At 44.1% G+C, this 27,556-nt stretch overlaps 6 protein-coding genes across 6 annotated transcripts; 4 read left to right on the top strand and 2 right to left on the bottom strand.

Annotated features, from left to right (window-relative positions):
- Window positions 1–354: 354 nt before the first annotated feature.
- Window positions 355–11,475, bottom strand: LOC116629049 (histone H2B type 1-C/E/F/G/I). The gene is made up of 2 exons (XM_032399336.1): window positions 11,080–11,475; window positions 355–404 (listed from the first exon to the last, which is right to left on the bottom strand). Exons 1-2 carry the CDS (start codon window positions 11,445–11,447, stop codon window positions 392–394), a joined length of 381 nt encoding a protein of 126 aa, XP_032255227.1. The 5' UTR covers window positions 11,448–11,475; the 3' UTR covers window positions 355–391.
- On the top strand, window positions 1,017–1,533 carry LOC116629048 (histone H2A type 1-B). The gene has a single exon (XM_032399335.1). The coding sequence runs from the start codon at window positions 1,104–1,106 to the stop codon at window positions 1,494–1,496; it is 393 nt and encodes a 130-aa protein (XP_032255226.1). The 5' UTR covers window positions 1,017–1,103; the 3' UTR covers window positions 1,497–1,533.
- LOC116629044 (histone H3.1) lies at window positions 2,364–2,795 on the top strand. Its single transcript, XM_032399332.1, has one exon. It carries the CDS (start codon window positions 2,385–2,387, stop codon window positions 2,793–2,795), a length of 411 nt encoding a protein of 136 aa, XP_032255223.1. The 5' UTR covers window positions 2,364–2,384.
- Window positions 7,954–27,548, top strand: LOC116629052. Its single transcript, XM_032399338.1, is given in 3 exon segments — window positions 7,954–8,256; window positions 12,639–13,008; window positions 27,118–27,548. Coding segments are annotated over 3 exon segments (1,020 nt in total). The 5' UTR covers window positions 7,954–7,970; the 3' UTR covers window positions 27,482–27,548.
- Window positions 20,640–21,055, top strand: LOC116629045 (histone H2A type 1-E). The gene has a single exon (XM_032399333.1). The coding sequence runs from the start codon at window positions 20,655–20,657 to the stop codon at window positions 21,045–21,047; it is 393 nt and encodes a 130-aa protein (XP_032255224.1). The 5' UTR covers window positions 20,640–20,654; the 3' UTR covers window positions 21,048–21,055.
- LOC116629043 (histone H1.3) lies at window positions 21,394–22,129 on the bottom strand. The gene has a single exon (XM_032399331.1). The coding sequence runs from the start codon at window positions 22,072–22,074 to the stop codon at window positions 21,409–21,411; it is 666 nt and encodes a 221-aa protein (XP_032255222.1). The 5' UTR covers window positions 22,075–22,129; the 3' UTR covers window positions 21,394–21,408.
- Window positions 27,549–27,556: the final 8 nt, after the last annotated feature.

Below are 27,556 nucleotides of genomic sequence, written 5' to 3'. Positions count from 1 at the left end.
TGTTAACACTTCTGGGAGTGTAGAAATCAGAGGGTGGTGGAACTAACTGCTACTGGCAGGATACAAGACCCAGGGGTAGGGTGAGGACAGGAGCACCTTCTAACTCCTCTCCAGCTTCCATAGCATTCTGTAGACTGAAATGGAAATTGAATGTATGCAAAGTTCCAGGCCCTGTAACTTGGACAATAGAGACTAGACGTCTTGAAGCAGAAAAAGACGTACATGCTTTTACTACGCGCGTGGGCATCGGTTGTTTCTCCTATAAAAGGACAGTCTCCAAACAAATTCAATGTCAAAAATATACTTAAGGTTACAACTCTTTGGATGAAAATGTAGGTGGCTCTGAAAAGAGCCTTTGGGGTTGGGATCACAAGACGCTTACTTGGCAAGTTCACTTGGAGCTGGTGTACTTGGTGACGGCCTTGGTGCCCTCGGACACGGCGTGCTTGGCCAGCTCCCCGGGCAGCAGCAGGCGCACGGCCGTCTGGATCTCCCGCGACGTGATGGTCGAGCGCTTGTTGTAATGCGCCAGGCGGGACGCCTCGCCCGCGATGCGCTCGAAGATGTCGTTGACGAACGAGTTCATGATGCCCATGGCCTTGGACGAGATGCCCGTGTCGGGGTGCACCTGCTTCAGCACCTTGTACACGTACACCGAGTAGCTCTCCTTGCGGCTGCGCTTGCGCTTCTTGCCGTCCTTCTTCTGCGCCTTGGTCACCGCCTTCTTGGAGCCCTTCTTCGGGGCCGGGGCCGACTTGGCGGGCTCGGGCATCCTGACTACCAACAATTCGATTGACAAAGCAAATAAAAGTACGAAGATGTCCGCCTACATCCAGAGTCTCCTCTTTTATAGGCCATCTATGCAAATAAGGCATGCAAGAATATCCGAATCTGATTTGATAATGAATTAGTGACGGGGAATATGTAAATTTGAGTGCGTCATATCTCCTTTCTTATTGGTTGGATTGCCGAACGATGACCTTAACCAATCCCAACTCGAGTTTTCCACTTCCGTCCAGCACTATAACTGGCATCTTTTTGCTGCCTGCAGGACATTTCTTTTCTCTCTTCCTGTGGGTTTTTGCTCTCAGATACCACTCGCTATGTCCGGACGCGGCAAGCAAGGCGGCAAGGCCCGGGCCAAGGCCAAGACGCGCTCGTCCCGAGCCGGCCTGCAGTTCCCGGTGGGCCGCGTGCACCGCCTGCTCCGCAAGGGCAACTACTCGGAGCGGGTGGGCGCCGGCGCGCCCGTGTACCTGGCGGCCGTGCTGGAGTACCTGACGGCCGAGATCCTGGAGCTGGCGGGCAACGCGGCGCGCGACAACAAGAAGACGCGCATCATCCCGCGCCACCTGCAGCTGGCCATCCGCAACGACGAGGAGCTCAACAAGCTGCTGGGCCGCGTCACCATCGCGCAGGGCGGCGTCCTGCCCAACATCCAGGCCGTGCTGCTGCCCAAGAAGACCGAGAGCCACCACAAGGCCAAGGGAAAGTGAAATGTTTGCAACACCAGCAGTCCCTCTCTTGCAAATCAAAGGCTCTTTTAAGAGCCACCCAAATTTTCTGGAAAGCGCTGAAATACTTAAGAACCCTAGGTGACGTGTTTATTAAGTCTTAGCCATTTGATTACACGCAAATCTTGTTACACGTAACCTGCTTTAAAGTTTCCTATTTTAAAAATTGGGTAACTCCTCCCGTTCTTGCCACAAAGTGTTCATTTCCAATTAAAATGTTACTTACATCTCCTGTGTTATAAAATTAGATTCATGAAACAAATTACATAAAACGTCTGCAAATGCACAATTACAATTCTGTCAGGACATTACTTAGGGATGTAAGCTATGTATATGACAGAATTATAGTAATAGAGACCAAAATATCAACATGTTGAGACTGTTTAATATAAAAGTGTACAGTTTACATACAAATGTACGTAATTATATATATGCTATATTCAAACTTGCGGTCAGAAAGTCTAAAACGTATGAAAGAAATGAGAGAACAAAGGAGAGATACCTGACCAATCACATGTCATGGCGGGCTGTTTAAATTTTATCGCAGCCTGCATTCTTACTAGAAATTATTTTACCTATTCGTTCTTGCCTTTTCACAAAAAAGAAATGAATGAAGTACACTCATATCAACTCTAAATGAAATCTCGCTTTTATTAACTCCATTTCAAGTAAACTAGGAGTAAATATAAACAAGAAAGAAATTTTGATTCTATATTCAAATCTTAGTGGAAATCCAATCATTTCTCGCGAAAGCAACCGGAGAACCAATCAGATCACAGCGCGGGACCTACGAACCACACTGGTCTATAAATACCGTCAGAACCGACGACTTGCTACTCTCCAGTCCGTTTCCTCCTCTGTGTGTTTGTCATGGCCCGCACGAAGCAGACGGCCCGCAAGTCGACCGGCGGCAAGGCCCCGCGCAAGCAGCTGGCCACCAAGGCGGCCCGCAAGAGCGCGCCGGCCACCGGCGGCGTGAAGAAGCCGCACCGCTACCGGCCCGGCACGGTGGCCCTGCGCGAGATCCGGCGCTACCAGAAGTCCACCGAGCTGCTGATCCGCAAGCTGCCGTTCCAGCGGCTGGTGCGCGAGATCGCGCAGGACTTCAAGACCGACCTGCGCTTCCAGAGCTCGGCCGTCATGGCCCTGCAGGAGGCGTGCGAGGCCTACCTGGTGGGGCTCTTCGAGGACACCAACCTGTGCGCCATCCACGCCAAGCGCGTCACCATCATGCCCAAGGACATCCAGCTGGCGCGCCGCATCCGCGGGGAGAGGGCCTGAGCCAAGGCTGTTTTCTCTGGACTTTGAAAAAGGCTCTTTTCAGAGCCACCTACTTTGTCAAAAATCTGTTGTAATGCTTTCCTTACATCTCCCTTCCTGAAAGTCTTCTCTTTTTCAAGAATACTCAAGCCATATTAGATGCATGCAGTGAATTTTATAACAATCTTGTTTGGATTCATAGTAATTGTGTGTAAGGTTACATAATCCATCACTTAGTTTTAGAAAGATGCTTTACTACCCACTTGCCAGGATGTTTTTCAAACTCTAGTTGTTTGATAAGAAGGCCACAGAATGGCTTTTAGATATTACAAGATAGGAACTTCCCTATTGACCTGCAGCCTTCTATCCTTTTGGAGTGTGAAAGAAAAGGGCAACACTTACTGTTATCACTAGAGTCAAAGTCTAGGTGAATCAAGTGAAATGCATAGTTTTTTAATGGGTCTTCAATCCACTGGGTAGGCCTCAGTAGCCTAAAAAGCAAATAAAGACCTGATTTTGTTTCCACATGGAGAAATTGTTTTTCATGCCCTTACGTTATGCGCTATCAAAGTATAAAATTCGAAATAATAAGCCAAGTCTCATATAGTGAGTTTTTCTAATATATAAGTCATCAATAAGGGACTATCAGGAAGATAAACCTAGTTCAAAGGAATATAGGACATTATCAAGACTATCAATAGTTTGGGGCGCCCGGGGGCTCAGTCTTAAGCGTCTGTCCTCGGCTCAGGTCATGATCCCAGGGTCGTGGGATCGAGCCCCCCATCAGGCTCTCTGCTAGCCAGGGAGCCTGCTTCTCCCTCTCCCACTCCGCCTGCTTGTATTCCCTCTCTCACTGTCTCTCTCTGTCAAGTAAATAAATAGAATCTTTAAAAAAAAAAAAAAAAAAGACTATCGATAGTTCAAGAAAGTGAAGGAAACAAAATATTCCTCTTTGACATAAAAATCTGGGGTTCAAGGCAGTTAAGCAACAATCACAGGAAAAGCTCCCTCCACCCTTCCTGCTTTCTGCCCTAAGGCAGGATATAAAGGCTATTCTGGAGACCTCTAGAATCTTAACAGCCCAGAGAGACACCAGAGGACTCAGCAAACAAACCTTCGTTTCCTCCCATATATTCACCTTCCCAGGGTTTTCAGTCCTTAGAAGCCTAAAACTGCCTTCCTTTGTCCTGTCACTTCTCTATGCATCTATTCTTTTTCAAGATGCTGTATAAGCTGCAGTTCTAAGGTACCTCTTTGAATTCCCTGGGTTTCTCCCACGTGTATATGAAATATACATTAATAAACATCTGATTGTTTTTCTCTTGCTAATCTGTGTTTTGTAACAGAGGCCCCAGCCAAGAACCAAAATGAATGGAGGGAAAATTTGCCTCCCCTACAAAAGATTGAAATAAAACCAAAAGAGCAAATTTAGATCAAAAAGGGTTATTGTCCTATAGCACAATTACAACCTCTAGATAATCTTTTCTACTGACATAATTTCCATCTCCAACAGACAAAATTCACTGCAATTATCAACTTCCTACAAATTATCTAAATCTTCATAGATTTTTCTTAGACACTAGACCCCAATGAATAGTCAAACAGAAGCACATTCTCTTAAAATAAGTTAAAAAACACTTGGACAGGCCTTTTAGACTGTGCTCAATATGACCACAGAAAGAAATGCAGTCTATCCCTTTACGTTAACCTGATATTTAGGTATTTCTTAACAGGTTTCAGAGCTGTCCTAGTCTGTAACCAAAGTCTTTTTCCCTTGGCCTCAGTGACCCCATGCCTGATGAAGAATCTACTTTCCCATCTGCACTTTCAACCTTCCTGCTTACCAGTGGTGATTTGCCACGCTACAGAGGGACTAGTGTTCAATTTCCCAGGCCTAAAGAAGTAGAGAGGACCAGCAGCTTTATGACACCCTGTTTATCTCCAATCAAGTCAAAGTCATATGACATCACTTGTTTACCTTTTTTCAAAAAGGTGAAATTACCATTCAGAATATAGAAGATAAACATGTGACAAAGAGTTTACTTAAACCATCATTGACTGAAAAAGGTAAAATGCTCTGATCAGTTCAAAGAATATTTAAGAGATTAGGGTACTTATAAACAATTTAACATAGAAATATTGGAGTAGGATTGTTGAATGAGGTTAAAACAAAATTAGTAATGTCCAAGAGGCCATAAATCTTTGGAGAGAGAGCCGTTCCTCCCAACAGAAATCATTTGCATCTCTACCAAATAAACCCCTGCTAAATTTGTTACTTTCAGTCAAGGGTCAGTGAGATGATCAAAGTCCATTGTCCTACTATATTTGTGTGGTCTTTAACATTTTAGGATATTAAACATCATGGCCCATTCTTTTTTCTTTACTTCCAAATCTCAGATAATGTGTCTCATACTGTGAACCTTTGCTGGAAAAAAATACAAACATAGAACCTGCAAGATAAATTTCTATGAAGCTTCCCATGATGTGACTCCTTGACATTCTCATTATACTCATTAATCAAATAGTAGCCACTGTAACTTTTGTTTCTAGACTCCAAAGTAATGGACTTGATTTTCTTATCTGTCTCTCTTGATCTTTACCCAGATTCTAGAAACAGTAAACCATTCTCTAAGCTCTGCCTTCCATGAGATGCTTTTGTACTTCCACAGTGATTAATTTGCTTATTTTTTTTTAAATACCAGAATATGTAGTCTCTTGTACAGAAGCTTAAGCTCTTTTGGACTATAATTGGGTCAGTAAACATTTTTGGATGCTCTCTCTCAACAAAACATACTTTCCGAAAAAAAATATTAGCACAGAATTTCAGCAAGTCTCCATCTCCTGACACCCTGCCCTTGAAGAATTCTAAGGTCAACAGTTTTTCTAGCTATCCATCTTTTCTTGCTTTGATGAGTAATGTTTTCTTTGACAAGCCTCCCTTTGTCCCCTAATGTCATTTTATTTTGTTATTTTTTTTAATTTTTGTACAATGCTTCATTTGAGTTTGGTGCCAGTCTCCGACTGGGTTTCTTAGAAATATAGATGGCCCTTAAACAAAGATTAGGGGCACCAATCCCTTGCACGGTTGAAAATCCAGGTATAACTGTTGACCCCCCAAAACTTAACTGCTAATAGCCTACGGTTGAACAGAAGCCTTACTGATAACATAAACAGTTGATAAATAGATATTTTGTATATGATATGTATTAAATACTGTATTCCTATAATAAAGTAAGCTAGGGACAAAAATATATTATTAAGAAAATCATAAAGAAGAGATAACACATTTACCATGCTGTATTGTGTTTACCGAAAAACAATCTACATACACGTGGGCCCATGGAGTTCAAAGCCCTGTTTTTCAAGGGTCAACTTTACATTGAATGTCCACAATATCCCAAAGCCCATGACAGCAAAGTTTGGTAAGAAATCAAGTAACAGAGAGAGGAAATGAAGAATCCTGGAGCAGTGCCACCTATAAGAAATAATGCAAAACACATATGTAATTGAAATATTTCCAGTAACCACATTTTAAAAAGTGAAAGGATGCAATTATTTTAATAGTATATTTGATGTAATTCAAAATGTCCAAAATATTTTTTTTAAAGATTTTATTTATTTTTTTGACAGAGAGAGACACAGCGAGAGAGGGAACACAAGCAGGGGGAGTGGGAGAGGGAGAGAGAGAGAGGCAGGCTTCCCGCTGAGCAGGGAGCCCGCCGCGGGGCTCGATCCCATGACACCGGGATCATGACCTGACCTGAAGGCAGACGCTTAACGCCTGAGCCACCCAGGCGCCCCCAAAATATTTTTGTTTCAATATGTAATCAATATAAAGACATTAGTAATGCAATATTTACATTCCTTTTTTCATCCTACATCCTCTAAACTGGGTATCTATTTCATTCAATCTGTACTAAATTTTTATTGTAAAAAACTTGATTTGCATTTCAATACCATAAAATTTACTGTTGAAAAATTGAGTTCACATGCCCAAGTTCTTCAAACATACCCCAAACTTTGCTATAACTGAACAGAGCACTAGCTTTTAAATTTAAATATTTTTATTAAATAAAATTAAAAATTCAGTCCCTCACAGCACCAACTATATTCCCAATGCTCAAAAGTGGGTCCAGATCACTTTTATCAGACAATGCAATCTTAGAAGGAATTGTGGTTTTGGTGTGAAGGTGGTAGTAAATTGGGTTAGTATATAAATTTGAATGTAACCATGTAAATTTAGCACTGACCCCTAAACTCAAAGATTTGCACTTACAAAGATATAGAGGTTACAGAAAAATAAAAAATAAAAACTGAACCTAAATCCAGATTGCAAAATACCAGACTGAGAGATTTAAGAATATCAGGAAGGCAGTCAGTCCCCGGGGCATGAGACTGAATTTCCACAGGCAAAGTCGTTATCACTGTGTTCAACACTTGACCTAAGATTTACCTTTGGATTTTCAAACCATTTTGTGATGTCGGGATTAACATTTCCATTCTACAGAAGAACAAACTAAAGTGAAATTGAGAGAACACAAGTCACAAAACAGGCCCTGGACCCTAGAAGGTGAAGGGTAGGGAGGGTCCAGGGCTCAGGCAACAGGCATGGACCTCCGAGGAAAAAGCGCCCCACCAGGAAGACGCGCGTCCGTGTCCCACCGGGGACGTGAGTTCTTTCCTCCTTCCGTGAGACCATCTTGCCAACATCACTATTCTACCTTGACTTAAAGTGTACAAAAATGATTCAAGAGGAGGAGAGGAGCGAAACACTCGACTACATTTCAGATATACGTTTAATATTCAAAGCCAGGGGTAATTTCGTCAACGACTTGCCCACGGTGCGTAAGGATGCTAATGGTTCAAGACTGAGAAACAGATACTAGCTTGGTAGGTGCCATTATTTCAGTCCCTTGAAAAGGACAGAATTTTCCTTACACGCCCTTAAACACAGCTTGCCTCAGACAATTCCGGGAAGGAACAGGGAGGGACCCGGGCAGTGTGCGCTCGGCCCCGCGGGACGCACAGCCTCGCCCGCAGCGCTGGGCGGGGAAAACCCGCTGCCGCCCCGCCCCTCCCCCACCAGCCCAGCCTCCTTCTTGGTTCTCAATTAGGTCCGCCACAGGGCTATAAATAAAAAGATCGGTGTCCTGTCAAAGCAAATCTGTCTATTGCATCTTTTCTCTCTCGCTGAGGATGTCCGGCCGCGGCAAGGGCGGGAAGGGCCTGGGCAAGGGCGGCGCCAAGCGCCACCGCAAGGTGCTGCGCGACAACATCCAGGGCATCACCAAGCCCGCCATCCGGCGGCTGGCCCGGCGCGGCGGCGTCAAGCGCATCTCCGGCCTCATCTACGAGGAGACCCGCGGGGTGCTCAAGGTGTTCCTGGAGAACGTGATCCGGGACGCCGTCACCTACACGGAGCACGCCAAGCGCAAGACGGTCACGGCCATGGACGTGGTCTACGCGCTCAAGCGCCAGGGCCGCACCCTCTACGGCTTCGGCGGCTGAGACTGCACACAGATTGGATTTGGGTGAAAAATCTTAAAAGGCCCTTTTCAGGGCCACACCCGTTCATTTGAAGGAGCCGGGGACATTGGTGTACTAATGGTCTGCTTTTTTCACTCTTCACAGGAACAGGAATTACAGGATGTGTTTTCTGGTCTAAACTCAAGTGTATATACTATAACTTAATTCTGTCTGCTGCTACTGGAAAGCACTAAATGTTAAAGCAAGGTTATTAAAGGTTTAGTATTAGACTTTGCCAACATAAGGTTTTTTAGCTTTTAAGTTGTCCCATACCATTTAATTAGCAATTGCTTCTGATTTCCTTGGCGTGATTTGGCAATCCCAATGAGCTTCACACACTAATAGGTCAGATTTTTAAAGTCTAGTTACTATTTTCTAGAAGTAAGTTTGAATACTGAAAAAATGTATGTAATCATCTTATTAGCCTATTTAACTCAAAAAAAAAAAATGCTTTTGAGTTTGGTCAGATCAACCAGTAGTTGTCTAACTAGAGAAAAGGATTCAGTGAGAATCTCAGATTGAGCTCCAATGAAGGCACCTAGGGGCAGGCCTAGGTGGCACATGGGTACTTTTCTCGCCCATAAAGCATTTATATTTGGATTATGTAAATTGATGACCAATAAAGTATTTTTAAGCCACAAAGATTTGGGGGTTACACCGTGTCACACATATTCCCTGATATTCTATAATAAAAGCAACAATGTTAATTCACCTCACAAACCCTCTGGTTTTTCAGCTTTAAAGTCAGAAAGGGAGGTACACACTTCTAGCCCTGTGCTGGGACTCAGCCACACAACGTTTTCTCATGTGTCAGTACTCGCAAAGGAAAGGAGGGAGAAGCATCCTCCAAAATAATAACCAGGCAAATTATCTTCAGTGTCTTGGCTTCAAGACAAAGTCACTGGCAGTAGCCTATTTAAAAGCACTTCAGGGTATTTGTAGCCTTTCTCCTCACCTCTTAGCACCGATTCCTGCCTTCAGGCAAACTGAACCAGAGTAATATAGGGGCAGGGGGAAGGAGGGAACAGTTATTTTAGCTAACTTTCTTTGGGTTCTTAGATGGTTTTTATTTTTCCTGATGGGTCCTGTAATGATGGCCTCTAGGGTTGTCCCCAGGGTCCCCTCCTGGTGTTCACCCCACTGTGATCTAGCCCCTTGAGTGTGGACATGACCTGTGACTGCAGAGGTGATGAGATTTACTTTTCTGTATATAATCATGTTATCTACCATGTTAAGTATGTTAGGTAACATGTGTCTACCTCAACTCTTGCATGCTGACTTTGTAGACCAAGTATCCATGCTGGCAGGCCCAAATGACAAGAAACTTAGGGAGGGGGCTCTTTAGGAAGTGAGGAAGGCCTCCAACTAACAGCCTACAAGCCTTTCAGCCAATAGCCAACAAGAAAGAAAATGGAACCCTCAGCCCTACAACCGAAAAGAAACAAATTCAGCTACCCAGTGAGCTAGGAAGATGATATTTCCCCAGTCAAGCATCCAAGAGTCCTCTATCCTAGCTAACATCTCAACAGCATCCTTATAGAGGACTCGGCTACACCATGCCCAGACCCACAGAAACTGTCACATAATACATGTGGGTTATTTGAGGCTAGTAAATTCAAGGTCACCTGCTACGCAGCAATAGATAACTAATACAGTTAGCCAACACACTTAGCATCTTCAGCAGCCCGTGTTCCATCTAAAATAACCGATATGAAGAACTGAACCTGCAATCTTTATCTAATGGAAGACATATATTTAAAAAAGGGAAAGGGGGGCCCCTATAGTGGGAACATTCCCTTTCACTACTATGTAACCCTTCATACATATCCCCAACAGTGAAGTGGCACATACATCCGTCCGTCATGCCTTGCAGGTCTCCCTGATATCAAGCCTATAAACCCTGGCCTGGACTCAACAATACATCTAAGTCATTTTACTTTCCACAGCAAGAAAACAAACGGTCAACTTTTAAATAATTTACACATGAAACCTCTTGGTTTCCATCCACATCTTGTGTGATCCCTGCATACCTAGATCTTTTCTTACTCTTGTTTTTTTTAGGTTTTGTTTTACTTTTTTTTTTTTTCTGTCTAAATGAATACAGAAGGAAACATTGAGGGGAAGAAAAACAAAAAATAAAAAGTAGGTCAAAATTAGGGTTTCAGAAACCGACTCAACACACTATACAGTCAATTACATCAGTAACAAAAAGGCAAAATAAGGAAATTTAAAAATTATTATTGCAAACTTGAAGAAGTATCTTTGAAGCAGTCTATATTAGTAGTTAAGATTAAATTATGGGGTCCAGTAATTCCCCAGGCCTAGTTCACTATCTACTATATGATGACTAAAATTGAGACTTGGTGTCCTTTGTAAAATAATTTCTCACTGCATGACTTAACGTTTATGAAACACACACAATTATATTGTTATAATGTGGGCATTGTTTTTAAAACAAATAACCCAAGTACATGTACTTAAGCACAGGCAATCATAAGCTCCAGACACCAACTACAAAATAATTTTAAAATCTAAACAACGATTAGGCAAAATGGAAGGCCAAATTAAAGACTTAATGAACAAACACAAAAACCAAACTACTCTTTTTAGAGCTTTAGCCAAGTTCCTACTGTACACATTTCACAAAATCTATGCATACCATAAAAGTGTGCTGAGAAAACTTATTACAACTCTCAATATGCAAAAACTGAGTGGCTCTGAAAAGAGCCTTTGGGTTATAAAGCTTGTCTGGTGACTGGAGTCGTTTTACTTAGAGCTGGTGTACTTGGTGACGGCCTTGGTGCCCTCGGACACGGCGTGCTTGGCCAGCTCCCCGGGCAGCAGCAGGCGCACGGCCGTCTGGATCTCCCGCGACGTGATGGTCGAGCGCTTGTTGTAATGCGCCAGGCGGGACGCCTCGCCCGCGATGCGCTCGAAGATGTCGTTGACGAACGAGTTCATGATGCCCATGGCCTTGGACGAGATGCCCGTGTCGGGGTGCACCTGCTTCAGCACCTTGTACACGTACACCGAGTAGCTCTCCTTGCGGCTGCGCTTGCGCTTCTTGCCGTCCTTCTTCTGCGCCTTGGTCACCGCCTTCTTGGAGCCCTTCTTCGGGGCCGGGGCCGACTTGGCGGGCTCGGGCATGGTGATCTCAAAACTAGAGAAATTGGGACCACCGAGAAAAACAAAGGAAGACGAAAATCCAGAATATTAAAAGCACCTATATACAAATGAAAGTTCAAAAAGCTGCATTTTCATTGGACCCAATGTGGCCAATAGATTAATAGTATGTAAATTAGGAATTACAAACCTGCTTTTCTTATTGGACGAATAAACGAATGCTTTCAGGGACACCAATAGGTTGATTTACATACCGCTTCATTACTATAAGTGCATTCACTAAAACACACACACACACACACTCCCAATAAAACCTTATTTTTTAATTTTGAAAGTAAGTAGAAACCTTCGAATTTGGACGCGAAAACCAAGGAAGGGATTTAATCCTATTATCGAGCCCAGTCCAGTCGTAACTTTAGCTTCTTCGGCTTTATCACAAATTGTCCATGACTTCCGGCAAGAATCCCGAGATGCTAGACAATTACTATTGTTAAATCTTCTCAAAAGACTCGATCGCCGCCATCTTCTTCAAGGTTCCGCCTTGCAAACCTTTTCTCAGGACTCTCGCCATTACACCCCGGCTGACATTTCTAATTCCTCAAAACCAAACAGCCCAGTCCAATCGCCAGTTTGAGTCAAATCCGGTATTAAAGAGCCAGGGGTTCCAGGATACTGCAATTTTAAAAAACGTGAATCCTGAAATAATGAAATTCTTTACGTCTTAACACTATGACCTAGGAGACTATACTACAATGAACTAGATATGTGCTGTCAGTATAACGAAATAGAACTCGCGAGACACTTACACAGTGGAATTTGCAAATAGATAAGGACAGGAAATACCACCCAGATGAAAACGGGGTAACAGGAAAATGGCGGACATTTTGTTAAGAAGAGAAATTGTAAAGCGCTTTCTCTTTCGAACATATTCTATTTTCTCTACCGAAACAGGGGGAAACTTCAAAATTATTACTAACGATAATTATTAACGATAACGAGTTGTGAAGCACCCTCAAAGAAACAAATAACTTAGAATTGATTTTTTTTTAAGGGGGCTGGGAAGATGTCGGCTAATTGAAATCGGCCAATCAGAAACGCGCACGGGTCCGCTAAGCCAATGAGAATCACTCCTGCACTTCCGGGGCCGCGCCGCCGTTGACTCCTGGAAGCGCCCGCAGCCCAATCAGAGGGAGTCTGCTCCGGTATAAAAGCAGGGCCGAGCGCCACGCCCGGTTTTTTCCCTTCGCCGCTGAGCCATGGCCCGCACGAAGCAGACGGCCCGCAAGTCGACCGGCGGCAAGGCCCCGCGCAAGCAGCTGGCCACCAAGGCGGCCCGCAAGAGCGCGCCGGCCACCGGCGGCGTGAAGAAGCCGCACCGCTACCGGCCCGGCACGGTGGCCCTGCGCGAGATCCGGCGCTACCAGAAGTCCACCGAGCTGCTGATCCGCAAGCTGCCGTTCCAGCGGCTGGTGCGCGAGATCGCGCAGGACTTCAAGACCGACCTGCGCTTCCAGAGCTCGGCCGTCATGGCCCTGCAGGAGGCGTGCGAGGCCTACCTGGTGGGGCTCTTCGAGGACACCAACCTGTGCGCCATCCACGCCAAGCGCGTCACCATCATGCCCAAGGACATCCAGCTGGCGCGCCGCATCCGCGGGGAGAGGGCGTAGATGTGATTTCCTGCTTCCGTGCCGACTTTAAACCCAAAGGCTCTTTTCAGAGCCAACCACTTTATTCTATGACAGAGGCCGTGGCACTCAAGGTCGGGTTTTTGAAAGAACCCTAGCTCTAACCTGGCGCAGGCCGAAAAGGCCTTTGGGGGACCGGCTTGGAATTAACCTCTCAAGAAGCCGGTAGTTGTTCTAATAGTGATAACACAGTTTTATTCTAAAGATCTGTTTTTCTTTACCTTAAACGCAGGTCTGGCACATTTAGGTTTTGGCTTTCAGGTTTCTTGGCTCTATCCCTAACTTTGGAAATTACTAGTTTCACCTTTTGTATTGTGGATGTTTTCTTGGCTCTTGTATCCTAGGTGCTCTTCGAAGTTAACTTCTTGGGGCTGTTGTAAGGGTTGGCCCGCTGTGGTTTTGGGGGGCTAGACAGCCTTCGATTGAGCCTTCAAAGCTTCCGGTTATCTTTCCCGGAGTTCGCCTTGTTGAACTTGCACGACCCCAAGGGGCCAGAACGCTTGGTCTGCACTTTGCTTAACAGAATCTGGGGGCCCAACTCCCTAGCGACCGCCAGAACCTTGAGGAGGGCGATCAAGGATACACCCCTATGCCTCTTATAGGGAGCCAAATCTTAGGTTAGTAGCCGGGGGACCGAAAGGTAAAGAGCGCCCCTTTCCCTGCGGACTTCTTGGCGTCCCCCTTTACTGGGGTCTCTGACACAGGCTAAGCAACCAACAAGAGCGGCTTGGGTGGGTCTCAGAAAGTACCCCTGGGAATGAAGAACTCAGGGATTAGGATCCTTTTTAGTGACACTTTTTTTTTTTTTCTAAGATTTTATTTTCAGTAATCTCTACACCCAATGTGGGGCTGGCTGGAATTTACTATCCCGAGATCAGGAGTCGCATCCTCTACTCAAGACTGAGCCAGCCGGCTGCCCCTTAACTGATACTCCTAAAAAAGGCTCGCTCAGTTTTCCTAAATTCTCTATATTAATCTCTAAATTAAATCTCATGAGAGTACCTCATATTTGTCAGTAAAACATGACAATCCTTTAGAAGCTGGGTAGTTTTCTTGCAGAAAATACTCTGTCCTCTTCTGTCCCTACAAGAAAACGGGTTTCTGTGATACTCATTAAACAGATATTCCCTTCCCATGGAAATAACAGGTTCCTCAGTTTCTAACTGGTAGCCCAATGGAAGGGAAATCAGGAATTCTGTTCTGAAAGCATTCGGGCAGTTATTTGGAAATGTAGAAGGATGTTTACTAATTGGGATACTGTATGCTATTTGGAAGGATTTCATCTATTTAAATGCTTCAGCAAATTTAAGTTTGGAGATGGGAGAAGTTATACTTAACTATAGAATGAAGAGGCCTCTGTCAATTTTTTTATGGGCTGTTTCCCCTCAAAGGATCACTAAGGAAAGAGATTAGTCACGTGGTACATTTAACAGGGACTAAGCTGTAAATAAAGTACACAGACAAGTTAGCCATAGTAAGAAGTCCTGGAGGTTTGATAGAAGAAATTTTTGTTCTTGGAACTCTGTCAGGCATTGAGACTTGGGAATGTGGGAATAGGGACTCTGGGTCCCTATGGAGAAGAGCATAGCTATCCATAACTGAAATCACTGGAGCGTTGGGTATTTGTAATGTTGGATAAAAGCATTCATGTTAGACTGTAGTTTCCCATATCCTGTACTTTGAGATTCTAGCACAGTTTTTTAATGTGTGTTTCTGTCTCACCAAATGTTGGTTGTTAAGACATGAGGACATAGGCACAGAAAACATCTTGTATCATTAAATCCATCAGAACATCTAGAATCTTTTGCCTAAAACAAACGCTCAGAATTTTTTTTACTTAAATTGGAATTTAAAATCAAAATTTGGGGCTCCTGGGTGGCTCAGTCGGGTAACGTCTGCCTTCGGCTCAGGTCTTGATCCTGGGGTCCTGGGATTGAGTCCCACATCAGGCTCCCTGCTCCACCAGGAGCCTGCTTCTCCCTCTGCCTCTCTGTCTCTCATGAATAAATAAATCTTCTAAAATAATAATAATAAAATAAAATAAAACATTATTGGAGAAAACGGGCACCTAGGTGGCTCAGTAGGTTAAGCGTCTGCCTTCAGCTCAGGTCATGTCATGATCCCAGGGTCCTAGAACGGAGTCCTGCATCAGGCTCCCTGCTCAGCATGGAGTCGGCTTCTCCCTCTGCCCCTCACCCCTGCTACTGCTTTCTCTCTCACTCTCTCAAATAAATAAATATTTTTAAAAATTATTGGAGAAATAGATTACTGTTTGGTACATTCTTGATTACAGAAATAAAAGATTGATTGAGTTCATGTAATTTTAATATATAATTTTCCTAAGTAGAAATAAATTTGAGTGGGTCGCAAATAGCCAGAAGTCAGGTAGAAATCTCCAAAATACGTGGAAAGTTCAATCATGATCTACTAATATTATCTATTATATACAATTATTATTCTATTACTGCTTTACAGATAAGGAAACTGAAGTAAGAAAGTTTCAGATAATAAGGGGTAGAGCCAAAACTTTTTCCATTAGGCATTACTATATTAAACAACAGCATCAACATAATACTCATCACTTATCCCTGAAGGTTTTATTCCCAGGAAAAGCTGTCAAAGGAAGACTGGCATCTTTATCCTAATTCTTTCATATCTGTTAAAGGAAATGGAATGGTTTTGAAAATTTTAGGGCCCTATAGGATTGTGAAGTTCTATTATACTATAATCATAACAGCCAGTTGCAGAGAGATATGACCAATGCACAACAATAAAAATATAACATGACCATGGACAATTTTTAGCCTTCCTACCAAACATTCAAACAATTCTCATGTTTAAGACAAACACAATTTTTTTAAAAGATTTTATTTATTTATTTGACAGAGAGAGACACAGTGAGAGAGGGAATACAAGCAGGGGGAGTGGGAGAGGGAGAAGCGGGCTTCCCGCTGAGCAGGGAGCCCAATGCGGGGCTCGATCCCAGGACCCCGGGATCACGACCTGAGCCGAAGGCAGACGCTCAATGACTGAGCCACCCAGGCGCCCCCACAATATTTTTTTTTAATTTTAAAAGGTATACATTGAAATAGTAGTACTTGTTATCAAGTTTTTTAAGTAAATTTTTATTGGAGAAGGATCACAAATATTACTCAAGTCACATTTCATATGTACCTACTGGTACATTGAGTTGTATATCCATTTTAGGCTAACGTTGTTGCCTATAACTACATATCATTTTGTTTAAATGTATAATCTCTGAATGACCAGGAGCTTTCTCTTATGGCAATGATAACTAAAAGTCAACACAATTCAGAAATTCCATTTCATTCTGCATACCCTTCCTACCCCATCTGACCACAGGTAAATATTGATGTTTTATATCAGGAGACTTTTTTACCATAAAAATGCTATAAATATTTTTTATTTCCTTTTTGCAGTAGCCCCAACACGTTTGGGCAGCATACTTCAGAAAGTAAGGGAAATAATGTATAAGTCAAGCCAAGGGGAAGAGGGACATAAAAGGGTCAGGGAGATTTATTACTCTTGGCTTCCTACATAGAAAAACAGAAAATAAAGTTACTCAATCTATTTAATATCTGGGGATAATCTCACCCATTGGACAGGATTAAAAACTCAGTCCATTCTAATGAGATAATCACTTCACACCTGTCAGAATGGCTAAAACAAAAACACAAGAAACAACAGGTGTTGGCAATAATGTGCAGAAAAAGGAACCCTCATGCACTGTTGGTGGGAATGCAAACTGCTGCGGGCACTGTGCAAAACACTATGGAGGCTCATCAAAAATTAAAAGGAGAACTGCCCTAAGACCCAATAATCACACTACTGGGTATTTATCCAAAAAATACAAAAACGTTCCTCAAAGGGATATAGGCACCCCTATGTTTATTGCAGCATTATTTACATTAGCCAAATTACGGAAGCAGCTCGTGTCCATCATCAACTGATGAATGGATACAGAAGAGGTGGTATATATATACAATGGAATACTACTCAGCCATAAAAAAGAATACAATCTTGCCATTTGCAACAACTTGGATAGAGCTAGAGAGTATAACGCTAAGCAAAGTAAATCAGTCAGAGAAAGACAAGAAATGAAACAAAAGAGCAAAGGGGGGGGAGAGAAAGACAAACCAAGAAATAGACTCTTAGCTATAGAGAACAAACTGATAGTTACAAGAGAGAAGGTGGTTAGGGGGATGAGAGAAACAGGGGATGATGATTAAAAAGTACACCTATCGTGATAAAAAAACAAAAAACAAAAACAAAAAACCTCAATTAAAAACACACACTTAGAGTAGTGGAAAAACAAGACAAAGAAGAATAACACCCTAATGTATACTTTAATGAGAGAAAAGAATAGGAGCATTATTAATTTACCACTGATAATAATGGCACCCAACTGTTAAATGTCATCAAAACACATTATAAGAAGACTTTTTAATTAGGGGAATTTATACATGGAGACGGAACTTCAGATGGAATTGGAAAGACTCTCCCCCAGGTAGAGAAGAAAGAAGGAATGGCAGGTGAACAACTTGTTTAAAAAAAAAACAACAACAAAAAACACAAATAAATAAGAAGGCATTGAAAGGTAAATGTGAGTTGTTATTAGTGCTAATTAATGCAAACAGACGGTATTATTATGAAAAAAGACTACAAAGTTCTCGCTTGAACCAGAGGCCATGGGGAGCCAGTGACCCTATTCATAAGACCTGTAACAGAATGACCAGAATTTAGGAATTAGGGGCTGGAGACACTGGAATTAGGATGCTGGTTAGGAAACTAAGACCATCCCAAGTATGAGAGGAGAAGGAGAGCATGTGAGAAAGGAGAAAATGTCAGTTGCCTAGACTCTTTAAACATCAACCTGCTTCTTCAGTGACTGACTGGCAGGCATAATCAATGCCTCAACACAGTGCCATGAATTCAGGGTGCCTCCTCCAGCCACAAAGAGTCAGGTGATTACTAAGCAGAAAGCAGAAAGTGGTTACTGCAGCCTGGTCCTAAAAATTACTTTTGGCTCAGACCTATGGCATGTGCACAGGTACACTCCTGCATTTAAGAAAACTTGAACATGTGCTTCAACTTTCCATGCTAAGACGACCGGTTGATTGGTTGATTGGGTTGTGTGGCTCAGAGAGAACTACTCACAAAGGCTCCTGTCTGATGTTTTGCCATTCTCAAGTATCAATCTGTTGGGTCTTTCTAAACCTGGGCTTTTGCCACTAGAGTTGGCAGACCATCTTTGTGCAGCAAAAGAGCATCAGAAACCCAAGCATGAGCATTTCAAGAGACCCTCATAGGGAGACTAGGGATGTGGCTAATGGTGAAATACAGTGACTGGGAATGAGCTGCCTGCTCCCTCATCTTCCTGGTGCAGAACATTAAGACGTCTTTAGTCTTCTTGACTCAGGATTTGACTGTAACAAAAATTTGGGGAGATGGAAAAAGATTGAAGTTCTGATGCCCTTGAAACAAAGGCCTGTCCTAGGGAAAGGAATTTGAATAGTAGACCACAGAGTAAAACTAGGTCACTGATTAAATCATGTTCAAAATTGTGTCTGATGCATTCCAAAGGGCTTGTGAACTAGATAACTCACACAGGGCCTAAAACAGAATCACATGAACTCTACTACCTTCCTAGATGAGCCTAAAAATGAAACCAAGAACCCCACCCCTTTTGTAGTTCATATAATAGATGGGGCGCAGTGTAAAGAAACAGACCCTAGGAAGAAAGAAACTTGCATTTGAGACCCAGGTCCACCATTTCCTGACAAGGCGATTCTGCTCATTTCATCTTTCTGAGCCACAATTTTCTTAGCTGTGAAACAAGCATTTTAACTATGCCTAATACAAAGTCTTTCTAGGGAGGGGATCAGAGTGTTCTGTAAACTGTAAAGAACTACAGCGATATTCCGCAGTCATTTTGACCACTCACTGAATACCGCGTTATGGCATAATTCCCTTATTCCTCATTGCTCTTCATCAGAAGACTAGTGCTCTCATTCTGGGTATAAAAGAGCTCACAGGTCTCTTGCTCCCTAACTTTCCCACTCCACACAAACTCTGGTCTTCAAAAAGATTCTTTTGAGTAAATATTTCACATTCCCTCATTTATCCAAATCTCATTCTCAAACAAGCCACTATCATAAAGGTTTTTTGGACTCTTAATGGAAAGAAGAAATTATGGTTTGCAGCTGCAATTGAGGAAAACCGAACTACTACTTACAAGAGCTAGAAAGATACTGGCAGGCTATATCACCCCACCCTGCCTTGGGAAAGTTTAGTCAATTTCAATCAGCTATTAACCAATAAGCATAGGAGAAGGAGGCTGTAAACAAATTAAGTGGAAAGGTATTTCAACTGTGAGGTATTTGTGTGCCCACTGGAGATAAACTCACCAGTGGATGACTTCTTTCCTACTATAGATTCTTTGGATGGTCTGGGGAAACCTATAGACACCTTCTCAATAGTAAAGCATACAAGATAGGAAAGCGACATTAAAATTGCTATCATATTATTTATTTTAAGTATGTGCATATAATAATGTTTCATTAGGAACACATATAACTAGAAGAAGCAGGTAGAATAATGAATGTCACTGTCAAGAGCTCAGAATAAGTGTAAACTTTATTTCAAGATATCTGCAGTACTTCAAGTGATAAGAAAACATGTGCTTGCCATTGCTGAAAAAGCCACAGGCACTTGCAAAAATCCATTTTGATTAGCTGCCTATACACAACTGAAGGAAATGCTAAATTGCATCTGCACTTCATGAAAATAAAGACACAATGTTTCCCCATCCAGGTTTACAGCCCCATAATGATCTGTATGACTCAGATTTTTGCCAAGATTTCCCAGTAAAATTAAGTGGGCTTCCCTGAAATAAAAAATGAAAATAAAAACACCTCAGCCGTGGGAACAAAACAGCCAGATCAACCCATCTAGAACCCATTTATTTTGCCCTGGTCACCTCAACTCCCAGAACTTTCTAACAAACCGCACAGCCTTCCGAGAGATTTTTTTTTATTGTTTCACCTTTCCTATTCCTTGAGTATTCGGCAGAAATATTCGACAGCCAAGCATGGCTCCCCGGAAGCTCTCAACAATCTAGGGAAAGGAATCTGGCAAAGAGAGTAAATTATAAACCACCAGAGGTGACGTTTACATTTTTTACTACTCCTTAGCATCGGAGTGGTAAGTAATTATATGCAGCTTTAGCGAAGAAAAGCGTGAATAGCCCCGCAAAGGAGGACTCCGTCTGATCAAGTAAAAAAAAAAAAAAAAAAAAAACCCAAGATTTTCTACTGTTTCCACAATATATACAACTTTTAGTATCTCAACCTCTAATTGGTGAAGCATTTTCTTTCTCTAGGGCACACGTAAGCCAAGAGTACCTTCTGATTGGCTAACTCTCAGCAGCCTCTGCAAACCAATGGGAAAGGAAATTTTACGAAACAGCCGGACACTATAATAACCCCTTCCTCAGATTAGCTTGAGACTCAGTTTCTTCTCTAATATGTCCGGACGCGGCAAGCAAGGCGGCAAGGCGCGCGCCAAGGCCAAGACGCGCTCGTCGCGGGCCGGCCTGCAGTTCCCGGTGGGCCGCGTGCACCGCCTGCTCCGCAAGGGCAACTACGCCGAGCGGGTGGGCGCCGGCGCGCCCGTGTACCTGGCGGCCGTGCTGGAGTACCTGACGGCCGAGATCCTGGAGCTGGCGGGCAACGCGGCGCGCGACAACAAGAAGACGCGCATCATCCCGCGCCACCTGCAGCTGGCCATCCGCAACGACGAGGAGCTCAACAAGCTGCTGGGCCGCGTCACCATCGCGCAGGGCGGCGTCCTGCCCAACATCCAGGCCGTGCTGCTGCCCAAGAAGACCGAGAGCCACCACAAGGCCAAGGGCAAGTGAAGGCTTTAGAACAGCGGTTTCTATCCGAAATCCCAAGGCTCTTTTCAGAGCCGCCACTCGGTCCTACGAGAACTGTGACCCGACTGGCCCGGAGCAGAAGCTATTTCCGGCTGCGGCAGGGTGCGCGCCACAACAGGACCCTGTCGCTTTAAGTGAGGGCGAGCCAATCCGACGCGGGCGGCAAATTTTGAAAGCCGTCCGTACGAGCCAACGAGCTGCATGCAGATTCTAACATATAAAGAGAAGAGAATAACGGCTGAATAAAATACTTACTAGTTACTGAGCTCTTTTGCCGGACAGTAGTGGGTGGCTCTGAAAAGAGCCTTTGAAATTTCCAAAGCAGGACATCCCGCTACAGTTTTTACTTCTTCTTAGGCGCCGCCTTCTTTGCCTTTGTCGCTTTGGGCTTGGCCGCTTTGGGCTTGGCTGCCTTGGGCTTCGGGGCTTTGGCCTTGGCTGGACTCCTGGCGGCCTTCTTGGGCTTGGCAGCCTTCGCCTTCTTCGGACTCTTGGCCACCTTCTTGGCGACAGCCGCCGTCGCGGGCTTCTTGGCCTTCTTGGGGGTCTTCTTGGCGCTCTTCTTGGGGGTGCTCGCCCCCGCGGCCTTCTTGGGTTTCTTGGCCGCCCCGGTCGCCCTCTTGGGCTTGGCCGCGCCCGCCTTCTTGGCTTTGGGCTTGGCTTCCCCGGAGGCCGCCTTCTTGTTGAGCTTGAAGGAGCCCGAGGCGCCGGTGCCCTTGGTCTGCACCAGGGTGCCCTTGCTCACCAGGCTCTTGAGGCCCAGCTTGATGCGGCTGTTGTTCTTCTCCACGTCGTAGCCGGCGGCCGCGAGCGCCTTCTTGAGCGCGGCCAGGGACACGCCGCTGCGCTCCTTGGAGGCGGCCACGGCCTTGGTGATGAGCTCGGACACCGGGGGCCCGGACGCCTTGCGCTTGGCGGCAGCAACGCCCGTCTTCTTCGCCTTCTTCTTAACAGGCGTCTTCTCCGCAGGTGTGGGAGCGGCAGGAGGAACGGGCGCGGTCTCCGACATCTTCCTGCTTCGCCAACAAAGACCCAAAGTCGCGCAAACTGGCGGAACGGCGTGCCTGGCAGCCCCGCGGCCGCGGGTTTATATAGAGAGCGGCTGCGTGGTGATTGGCTCCCTGCGCCGTGCGCCGCGCTGCTCAGACGGGCTCCTCGCTGCGCAGTGTGGCTGTGTTTCTTTCCTCTCAAAAAAGAAGAAAAACGTAAGAAATCTGGGCATGAAATAATTAGAGATTTGGGGGAAACGGATCCAAGAGTCCTCAGGCTTCATTCCTGCCTTATTTGCTATACCTAGTTTCAAAGCCAGTCCCCCGAAACTTTCCCCATTCCCCCAGCTCTCTTTAAAACTTGGCTCACATTGAGACAACTTTCAGATTTTCCTTAAAAATGCTCTTTCTCTCTCTTTCCTTTGCACGTCTGTCTCCCAGGGCATTGTTCTGCACATTCTTTTCTTTGCAAGTTTATATAAATAAGCTCATTTTTACTCAAATATGCAAGGAAAGACGCTTTTTTCGCGAGAGCAATAGCACAGCTCTCCCGCAGTTGTTTGCACGAAGCCCTGGGAATTGGCACTGGGATAGAACATTCTAAGTACAAGATGGATAACGATTTTTTTAATAGATTCATTTTTAAGTATTTGAGTGACCAGTGTGTAAACTGTGTTCGATCCCGGTGTTTTGGAGATTTAAACACATTAGGAAGGATGGGGGACGAGGATGGATGCTCCATTCCTTTTCCACATAAAAAGTTCTAAATAGCAACTTTCCTGAAATAGTGGTAGAATAGATTTTTCAGACCTGAGATGGGCATTAGAGATCAACCACCAAATCTACAAGGAACAAAAGTGAATCGTGAAGCTCTACAATGGTAGTTCTACCTCATTTTACCAGTTAGGAGCTGAAGAACACAAACTCATGTGTTTATATCCCATCTCCTTAAAACTGTAAATTACTTAATGACACCCTGTCCATAAGATATGTTCCCTCCAATACTTAGCATAGAATTTTGTTTGTACATATGTCCTGTATTTCAAAATGATATTTAAAGTACAAATTTTATTTGACTCTTTTCCAACATCGCCAGTAGGGACACAAGATTAGAAGGGAAAAGTTCTCATTTAAATCACTCTTTCTGAGTTTTCATAATGTTCCCTGGGCTTTTTACTAACAGAATATGAAGTGGGCTGTCACAACGTCAATTATTTGGCTAAATATGTCCACCTAAGGAGAACAAACATTTCACAGCCAACGTGACCCACTTTACTGCTTTACTGTTGGTTTGCAACACAACAGAGCTAATGAAATTAGGTAAATATTGGATAATTAAGCACAAATTTCATATCTACTAAATAGATACTGAAATTAAACTCCATGCTTGTTAAAACAAATAAACAAAGGGGCGCCTGGGTGGCTCAGTCGTTAAGCGTCTGCCTTTGGTTGAGGTCATGATCCCAGGGTCCTGGGATCGAGCCCCGCATCGAGCCCCGCATCGAGCCCCGCATCGAGCCCCGCATCGAGCCCCGCATCGGGCTCCTCGCTCTGCGGGAAGCCTGCTTCTCCCTCTCCCACTCCCCCTGCTTGTGTTCCCTCTCTCGCTGTGTCTCTCTCTGTCAAATGAATAAATAAAAAAATCTTTAAAAAAAAAAAAAAAACAAGAACAGTATTTTGGTGTTATGTCTCTTCCAACAAATACCCTTATTTCCAAAAATTTTGTTATTCGGGTTTACATTCAATGATGATTTACAAATTTTCTCAAATAAATCCAAGATAAGATCATCAGTTTTGAAGATGTCATCTCTCCACACTAACACTTAATTCCATAAAAGTCACTTGGCCTGTTTTTAAATAGCCATCTATTGACTGGCACTGACTGAAACCAAGCCTCTGGGGCTTGAGTCCATGTTAAAAACCAAACACAAATATTGTGTTTAGAGAGTACACTTATAGGATTGGATCTGCAGCATGCAGTTCTCCCTAAGCAGGCATTCCATGTGTGTGTAGAAGGGGCTATTTGTCATCCTTAGTAGCATCAATGTCAATAGCAATGGTCCCAGACATTACATAGGCCCTGTTCCTTTTCAGACCAGAGTCTATATTATCATCTAGACCTAAAGATAGAATTATAACTCAGATTTGTAAAAGTTTACCATTTTGGTCATCATTGTAGCCAAAACATCAGTTGTAGAAAACTCCTTGGAATTGTTCCCTAAGTTACATACACTCAATTTAAGATGGGTGACAGGATCCCACAGCAGATGTCACCATTCCATTCTTGTACAACTCTTACTGGTTTCCAGGGCTATTTAGGTTCTAAATAAGTAAGAAGACTTTGGGGCTATTTCCTTCACTGTAGGTAATCTCTGCCCTTCCTGGAGGGCAATAATTGAGACTTGATTCCACCTGAAAAGGTCTTCCCCAGATGTTTATAGAAAGTTGGGGCTTGGGTGCATATACTTACTGCTATGGCCTGAGACCGAGGTACTTATCCTCTCTGTACGTGTAGCGTAAACAGGGTTCTGGAAAGCTGGCTCATCCCAAGGGACTGGGAACTTGAAAGGTTCCACCTATTACTTGGGTAGCCCACGAAAATGTTGTGTTCCTTACTTTTGAGGCCTGAGTCTGTATACATTTTAAGACAATTGATTTTGCACTGGACTGAAATTTGCACCACTAATTTTATAGATATAAAAATAACTGAGAAAAAGCACAGTTGGATGAGTGATGGATAGCTCACGTAGGAATTCATGTTCTCCCAATTTTGATGTCAACCTCCCTTTCATCACAGTAAACCACTCTGAAAGATCTAGGTAGCACTCACCAGGTCAGTCCACGGTGGCTGTACTTATGTGTTCCAAAATTCAGTGAATTTCAGAGTTTAAGAAGAAAAGTGACTGTAAGTTAATAGCAAAAAAGAGTGAAGACAGCATAAGGGTTCTATGGCAGATAGAGCATTGTGTTAGAATCAAATGTGTTCAGAAGGGCCATGAGAAAGCACATCTATTTTAATTTCCTATCAGATGGTCTCATCTGAGAGCACTCTCCCACTTGAAACTCCTCTCCAAAGATCTCATTTTATTTCCTATGAAGGGCAATACCGACGCCAAACTTCCAATTTCCTTTTTGTATGTCCCTCTCTATCTGTGATATCTGTTATGCCCAGAGGTTGATTAATCGCTCTCATATTTCAAAAATACTCCGATCCTCACTTCCTGCAGTAAGCCTGATTTTCAAATATCCACCACACTCCCTTCCCCGTGTGGACTAGAAGTTCCTCATGAGAGAGTCACTGTCACAGAACAGCCCAATAGCATGTATGTGCAATGATGGACGTGTTCTTTATCTGAACTGTCAAGTAGACAGCCACTACCGACATGTGGCTATTTAGCAGTTAAATGTGGCTAGAGTGACGGAAGAAATTTTTAATTTGATTTCATTTCAATTACTGTACATTTAAGTGAGCGCAACTGACTAGTGGTTAACTAGGGCAGCACAGCTTTAAAACAATTTCTTGGGACGCCTGGGTGGCTCAGTCCGTTAAGCGTCTGCCTTTGGCTCAGGTCAGGATCCGGGACCCTGGGATCCAGCCACCCCCAGCCCCCACCCCACCTGCCAATGAGCTTCCTGCTCAGTGGGGAGCCTGCTTCTCCCTCTCCCTCTGCTCCTGCTCTCTCTCTCTCAAATAAATAATATCTTTAAAAAAACCTCTTCTCAAACTTGAATGAGCATACCACCCACTTGGAGATACTGTTAAAAATGCCATATCAATTCAGTAGACTTGGGGTCGGGCCTAAAATTCTGTGCGTCTAACAAGCTCCCAGGTGAGGCTAAGACTGTTGGAATACGGCTGCTGCACCCATTACTGCTAGATGGAAACTGGTATTCGGGGCCAACGTCTGACCCCTCACCCTGAGTTTACTTTTCTCTTCCTTCTTCTTACGCTTTGAGTTCCTTAAAAGAACCTGTATGATTGTCTTTGTAAACCTGGTATTTGTAGATTGATCTTGGCATATACTAGACCTTGAGTTCTTGAATGAATGAACGAATCAGTGATTCTTCTTTGATGCGTGGAAGATCACTGGGTCTTAAGTCTGCAGGTAACTGTAACTGAGCTAAATTTCAATAATGTCCGCCTAAGGGAAATCTATAATCGGCTGACTGCCTATACTGTAAGTACCAGCAGAGAAGGAATTTTTAAAATTACCTTTTATAGTACACGGAAGGGAGGCACTTATTGTGAATGTAAGGATGAGTAAATATTGGCATTTGTCTATTAAGCGTATCTATGTACCATCTATGTATAGAATGTTAATTCTGCAACTCTTTTTACTTGGACAATATTTCAGTTTATTAGCATTTATGTTTATTATTAGTTCGTTGATTTGCAAACTTTTACACAGCATGATGTATCTTCAATATTTTACTGACATAGATTAGCGGTAGGTGACAAGATCAGAAGACCTCAGCTCTACCCCAACAATATCACTTATTAGAACAGGATTAGGTCTCCAAGCCTGGAATTCCTCATCTCTACAATACAGATAGTGCTTTATAAATTTGGGAGTAGAGTTTGCTCCCCTTCCTAGAGTTTCCTTTTTATCAGTAATGCTGAAAACCACATAAGTATATATGTCCTGCCAAAGGAGAATGTTCTGTGATCTGCCCTATTTAAATAAGTATTGTTAAAATTGTAAGCATTAATACTTGCATTTTTTAAAAGTCTTCACATTTAAAAATTACTTTTATTCTGTTATCCCTCGCTTTTATAGACAACCGTACCGTCACTGCCTCCTTTTTATAAATGATAAAAGAGGTGAGGAGACTTATACAATATCAATGATCTGAGAGACCCCACAGGCACAGGACTAGTCGCAGAAACCAGCGATTCCGGCCTCTCCAAGGAAAGGGGAGTCAGATGCGGCCCGCACCCCCCGCCGCCTCCCCTCGCTAAGCCGGGGCCCCGCCGAGGAAGGTGGGAAGGGGCGGAGCGGAGGTCTCGTTCCCGCCCCTAGCGTTTCAGTTTCCTAAACGGTCCGCAGGACTGGTATATAAAGGGCTGCAGGCCGAGCTCCGGGACTGGACTGTAACGATCGCCTGCTGTTCGCCATGTCCGGCCGCGGCAAGGGCGGGAAGGGCCTGGGCAAGGGCGGCGCCAAGCGCCACCGCAAGGTGCTGCGCGACAACATCCAGGGCATCACCAAGCCCGCCATCCGGCGGCTGGCCCGGCGCGGCGGCGTCAAGCGCATCTCCGGCCTCATCTACGAGGAGACCCGCGGGGTGCTCAAGGTGTTCCTGGAGAACGTGATCCGGGACGCCGTCACCTACACGGAGCACGCCAAGCGCAAGACGGTCACGGCCATGGACGTGGTCTACGCGCTCAAGCGCCAGGGCCGCACCCTCTACGGCTTCGGCGGCTGAGCGTTCCCGTCTCCCCACCGGAGCACCGCGATTCTCAACCAAAGGCCCTTCTCAGGGCCACCCACTTGGTCGTAG

This window comes from Phoca vitulina, unplaced genomic scaffold, assembly GCF_004348235.1.
Source record: "Phoca vitulina isolate PV1807 unplaced genomic scaffold, GSC_HSeal_1.0 scaffold217, whole genome shotgun sequence".
Classification (NCBI taxonomy): Eukaryota; Metazoa; Chordata; class Mammalia; order Carnivora; family Phocidae; genus Phoca; species Phoca vitulina.
This window is presented reverse-complemented; position numbering and strand designations above follow the sequence as displayed.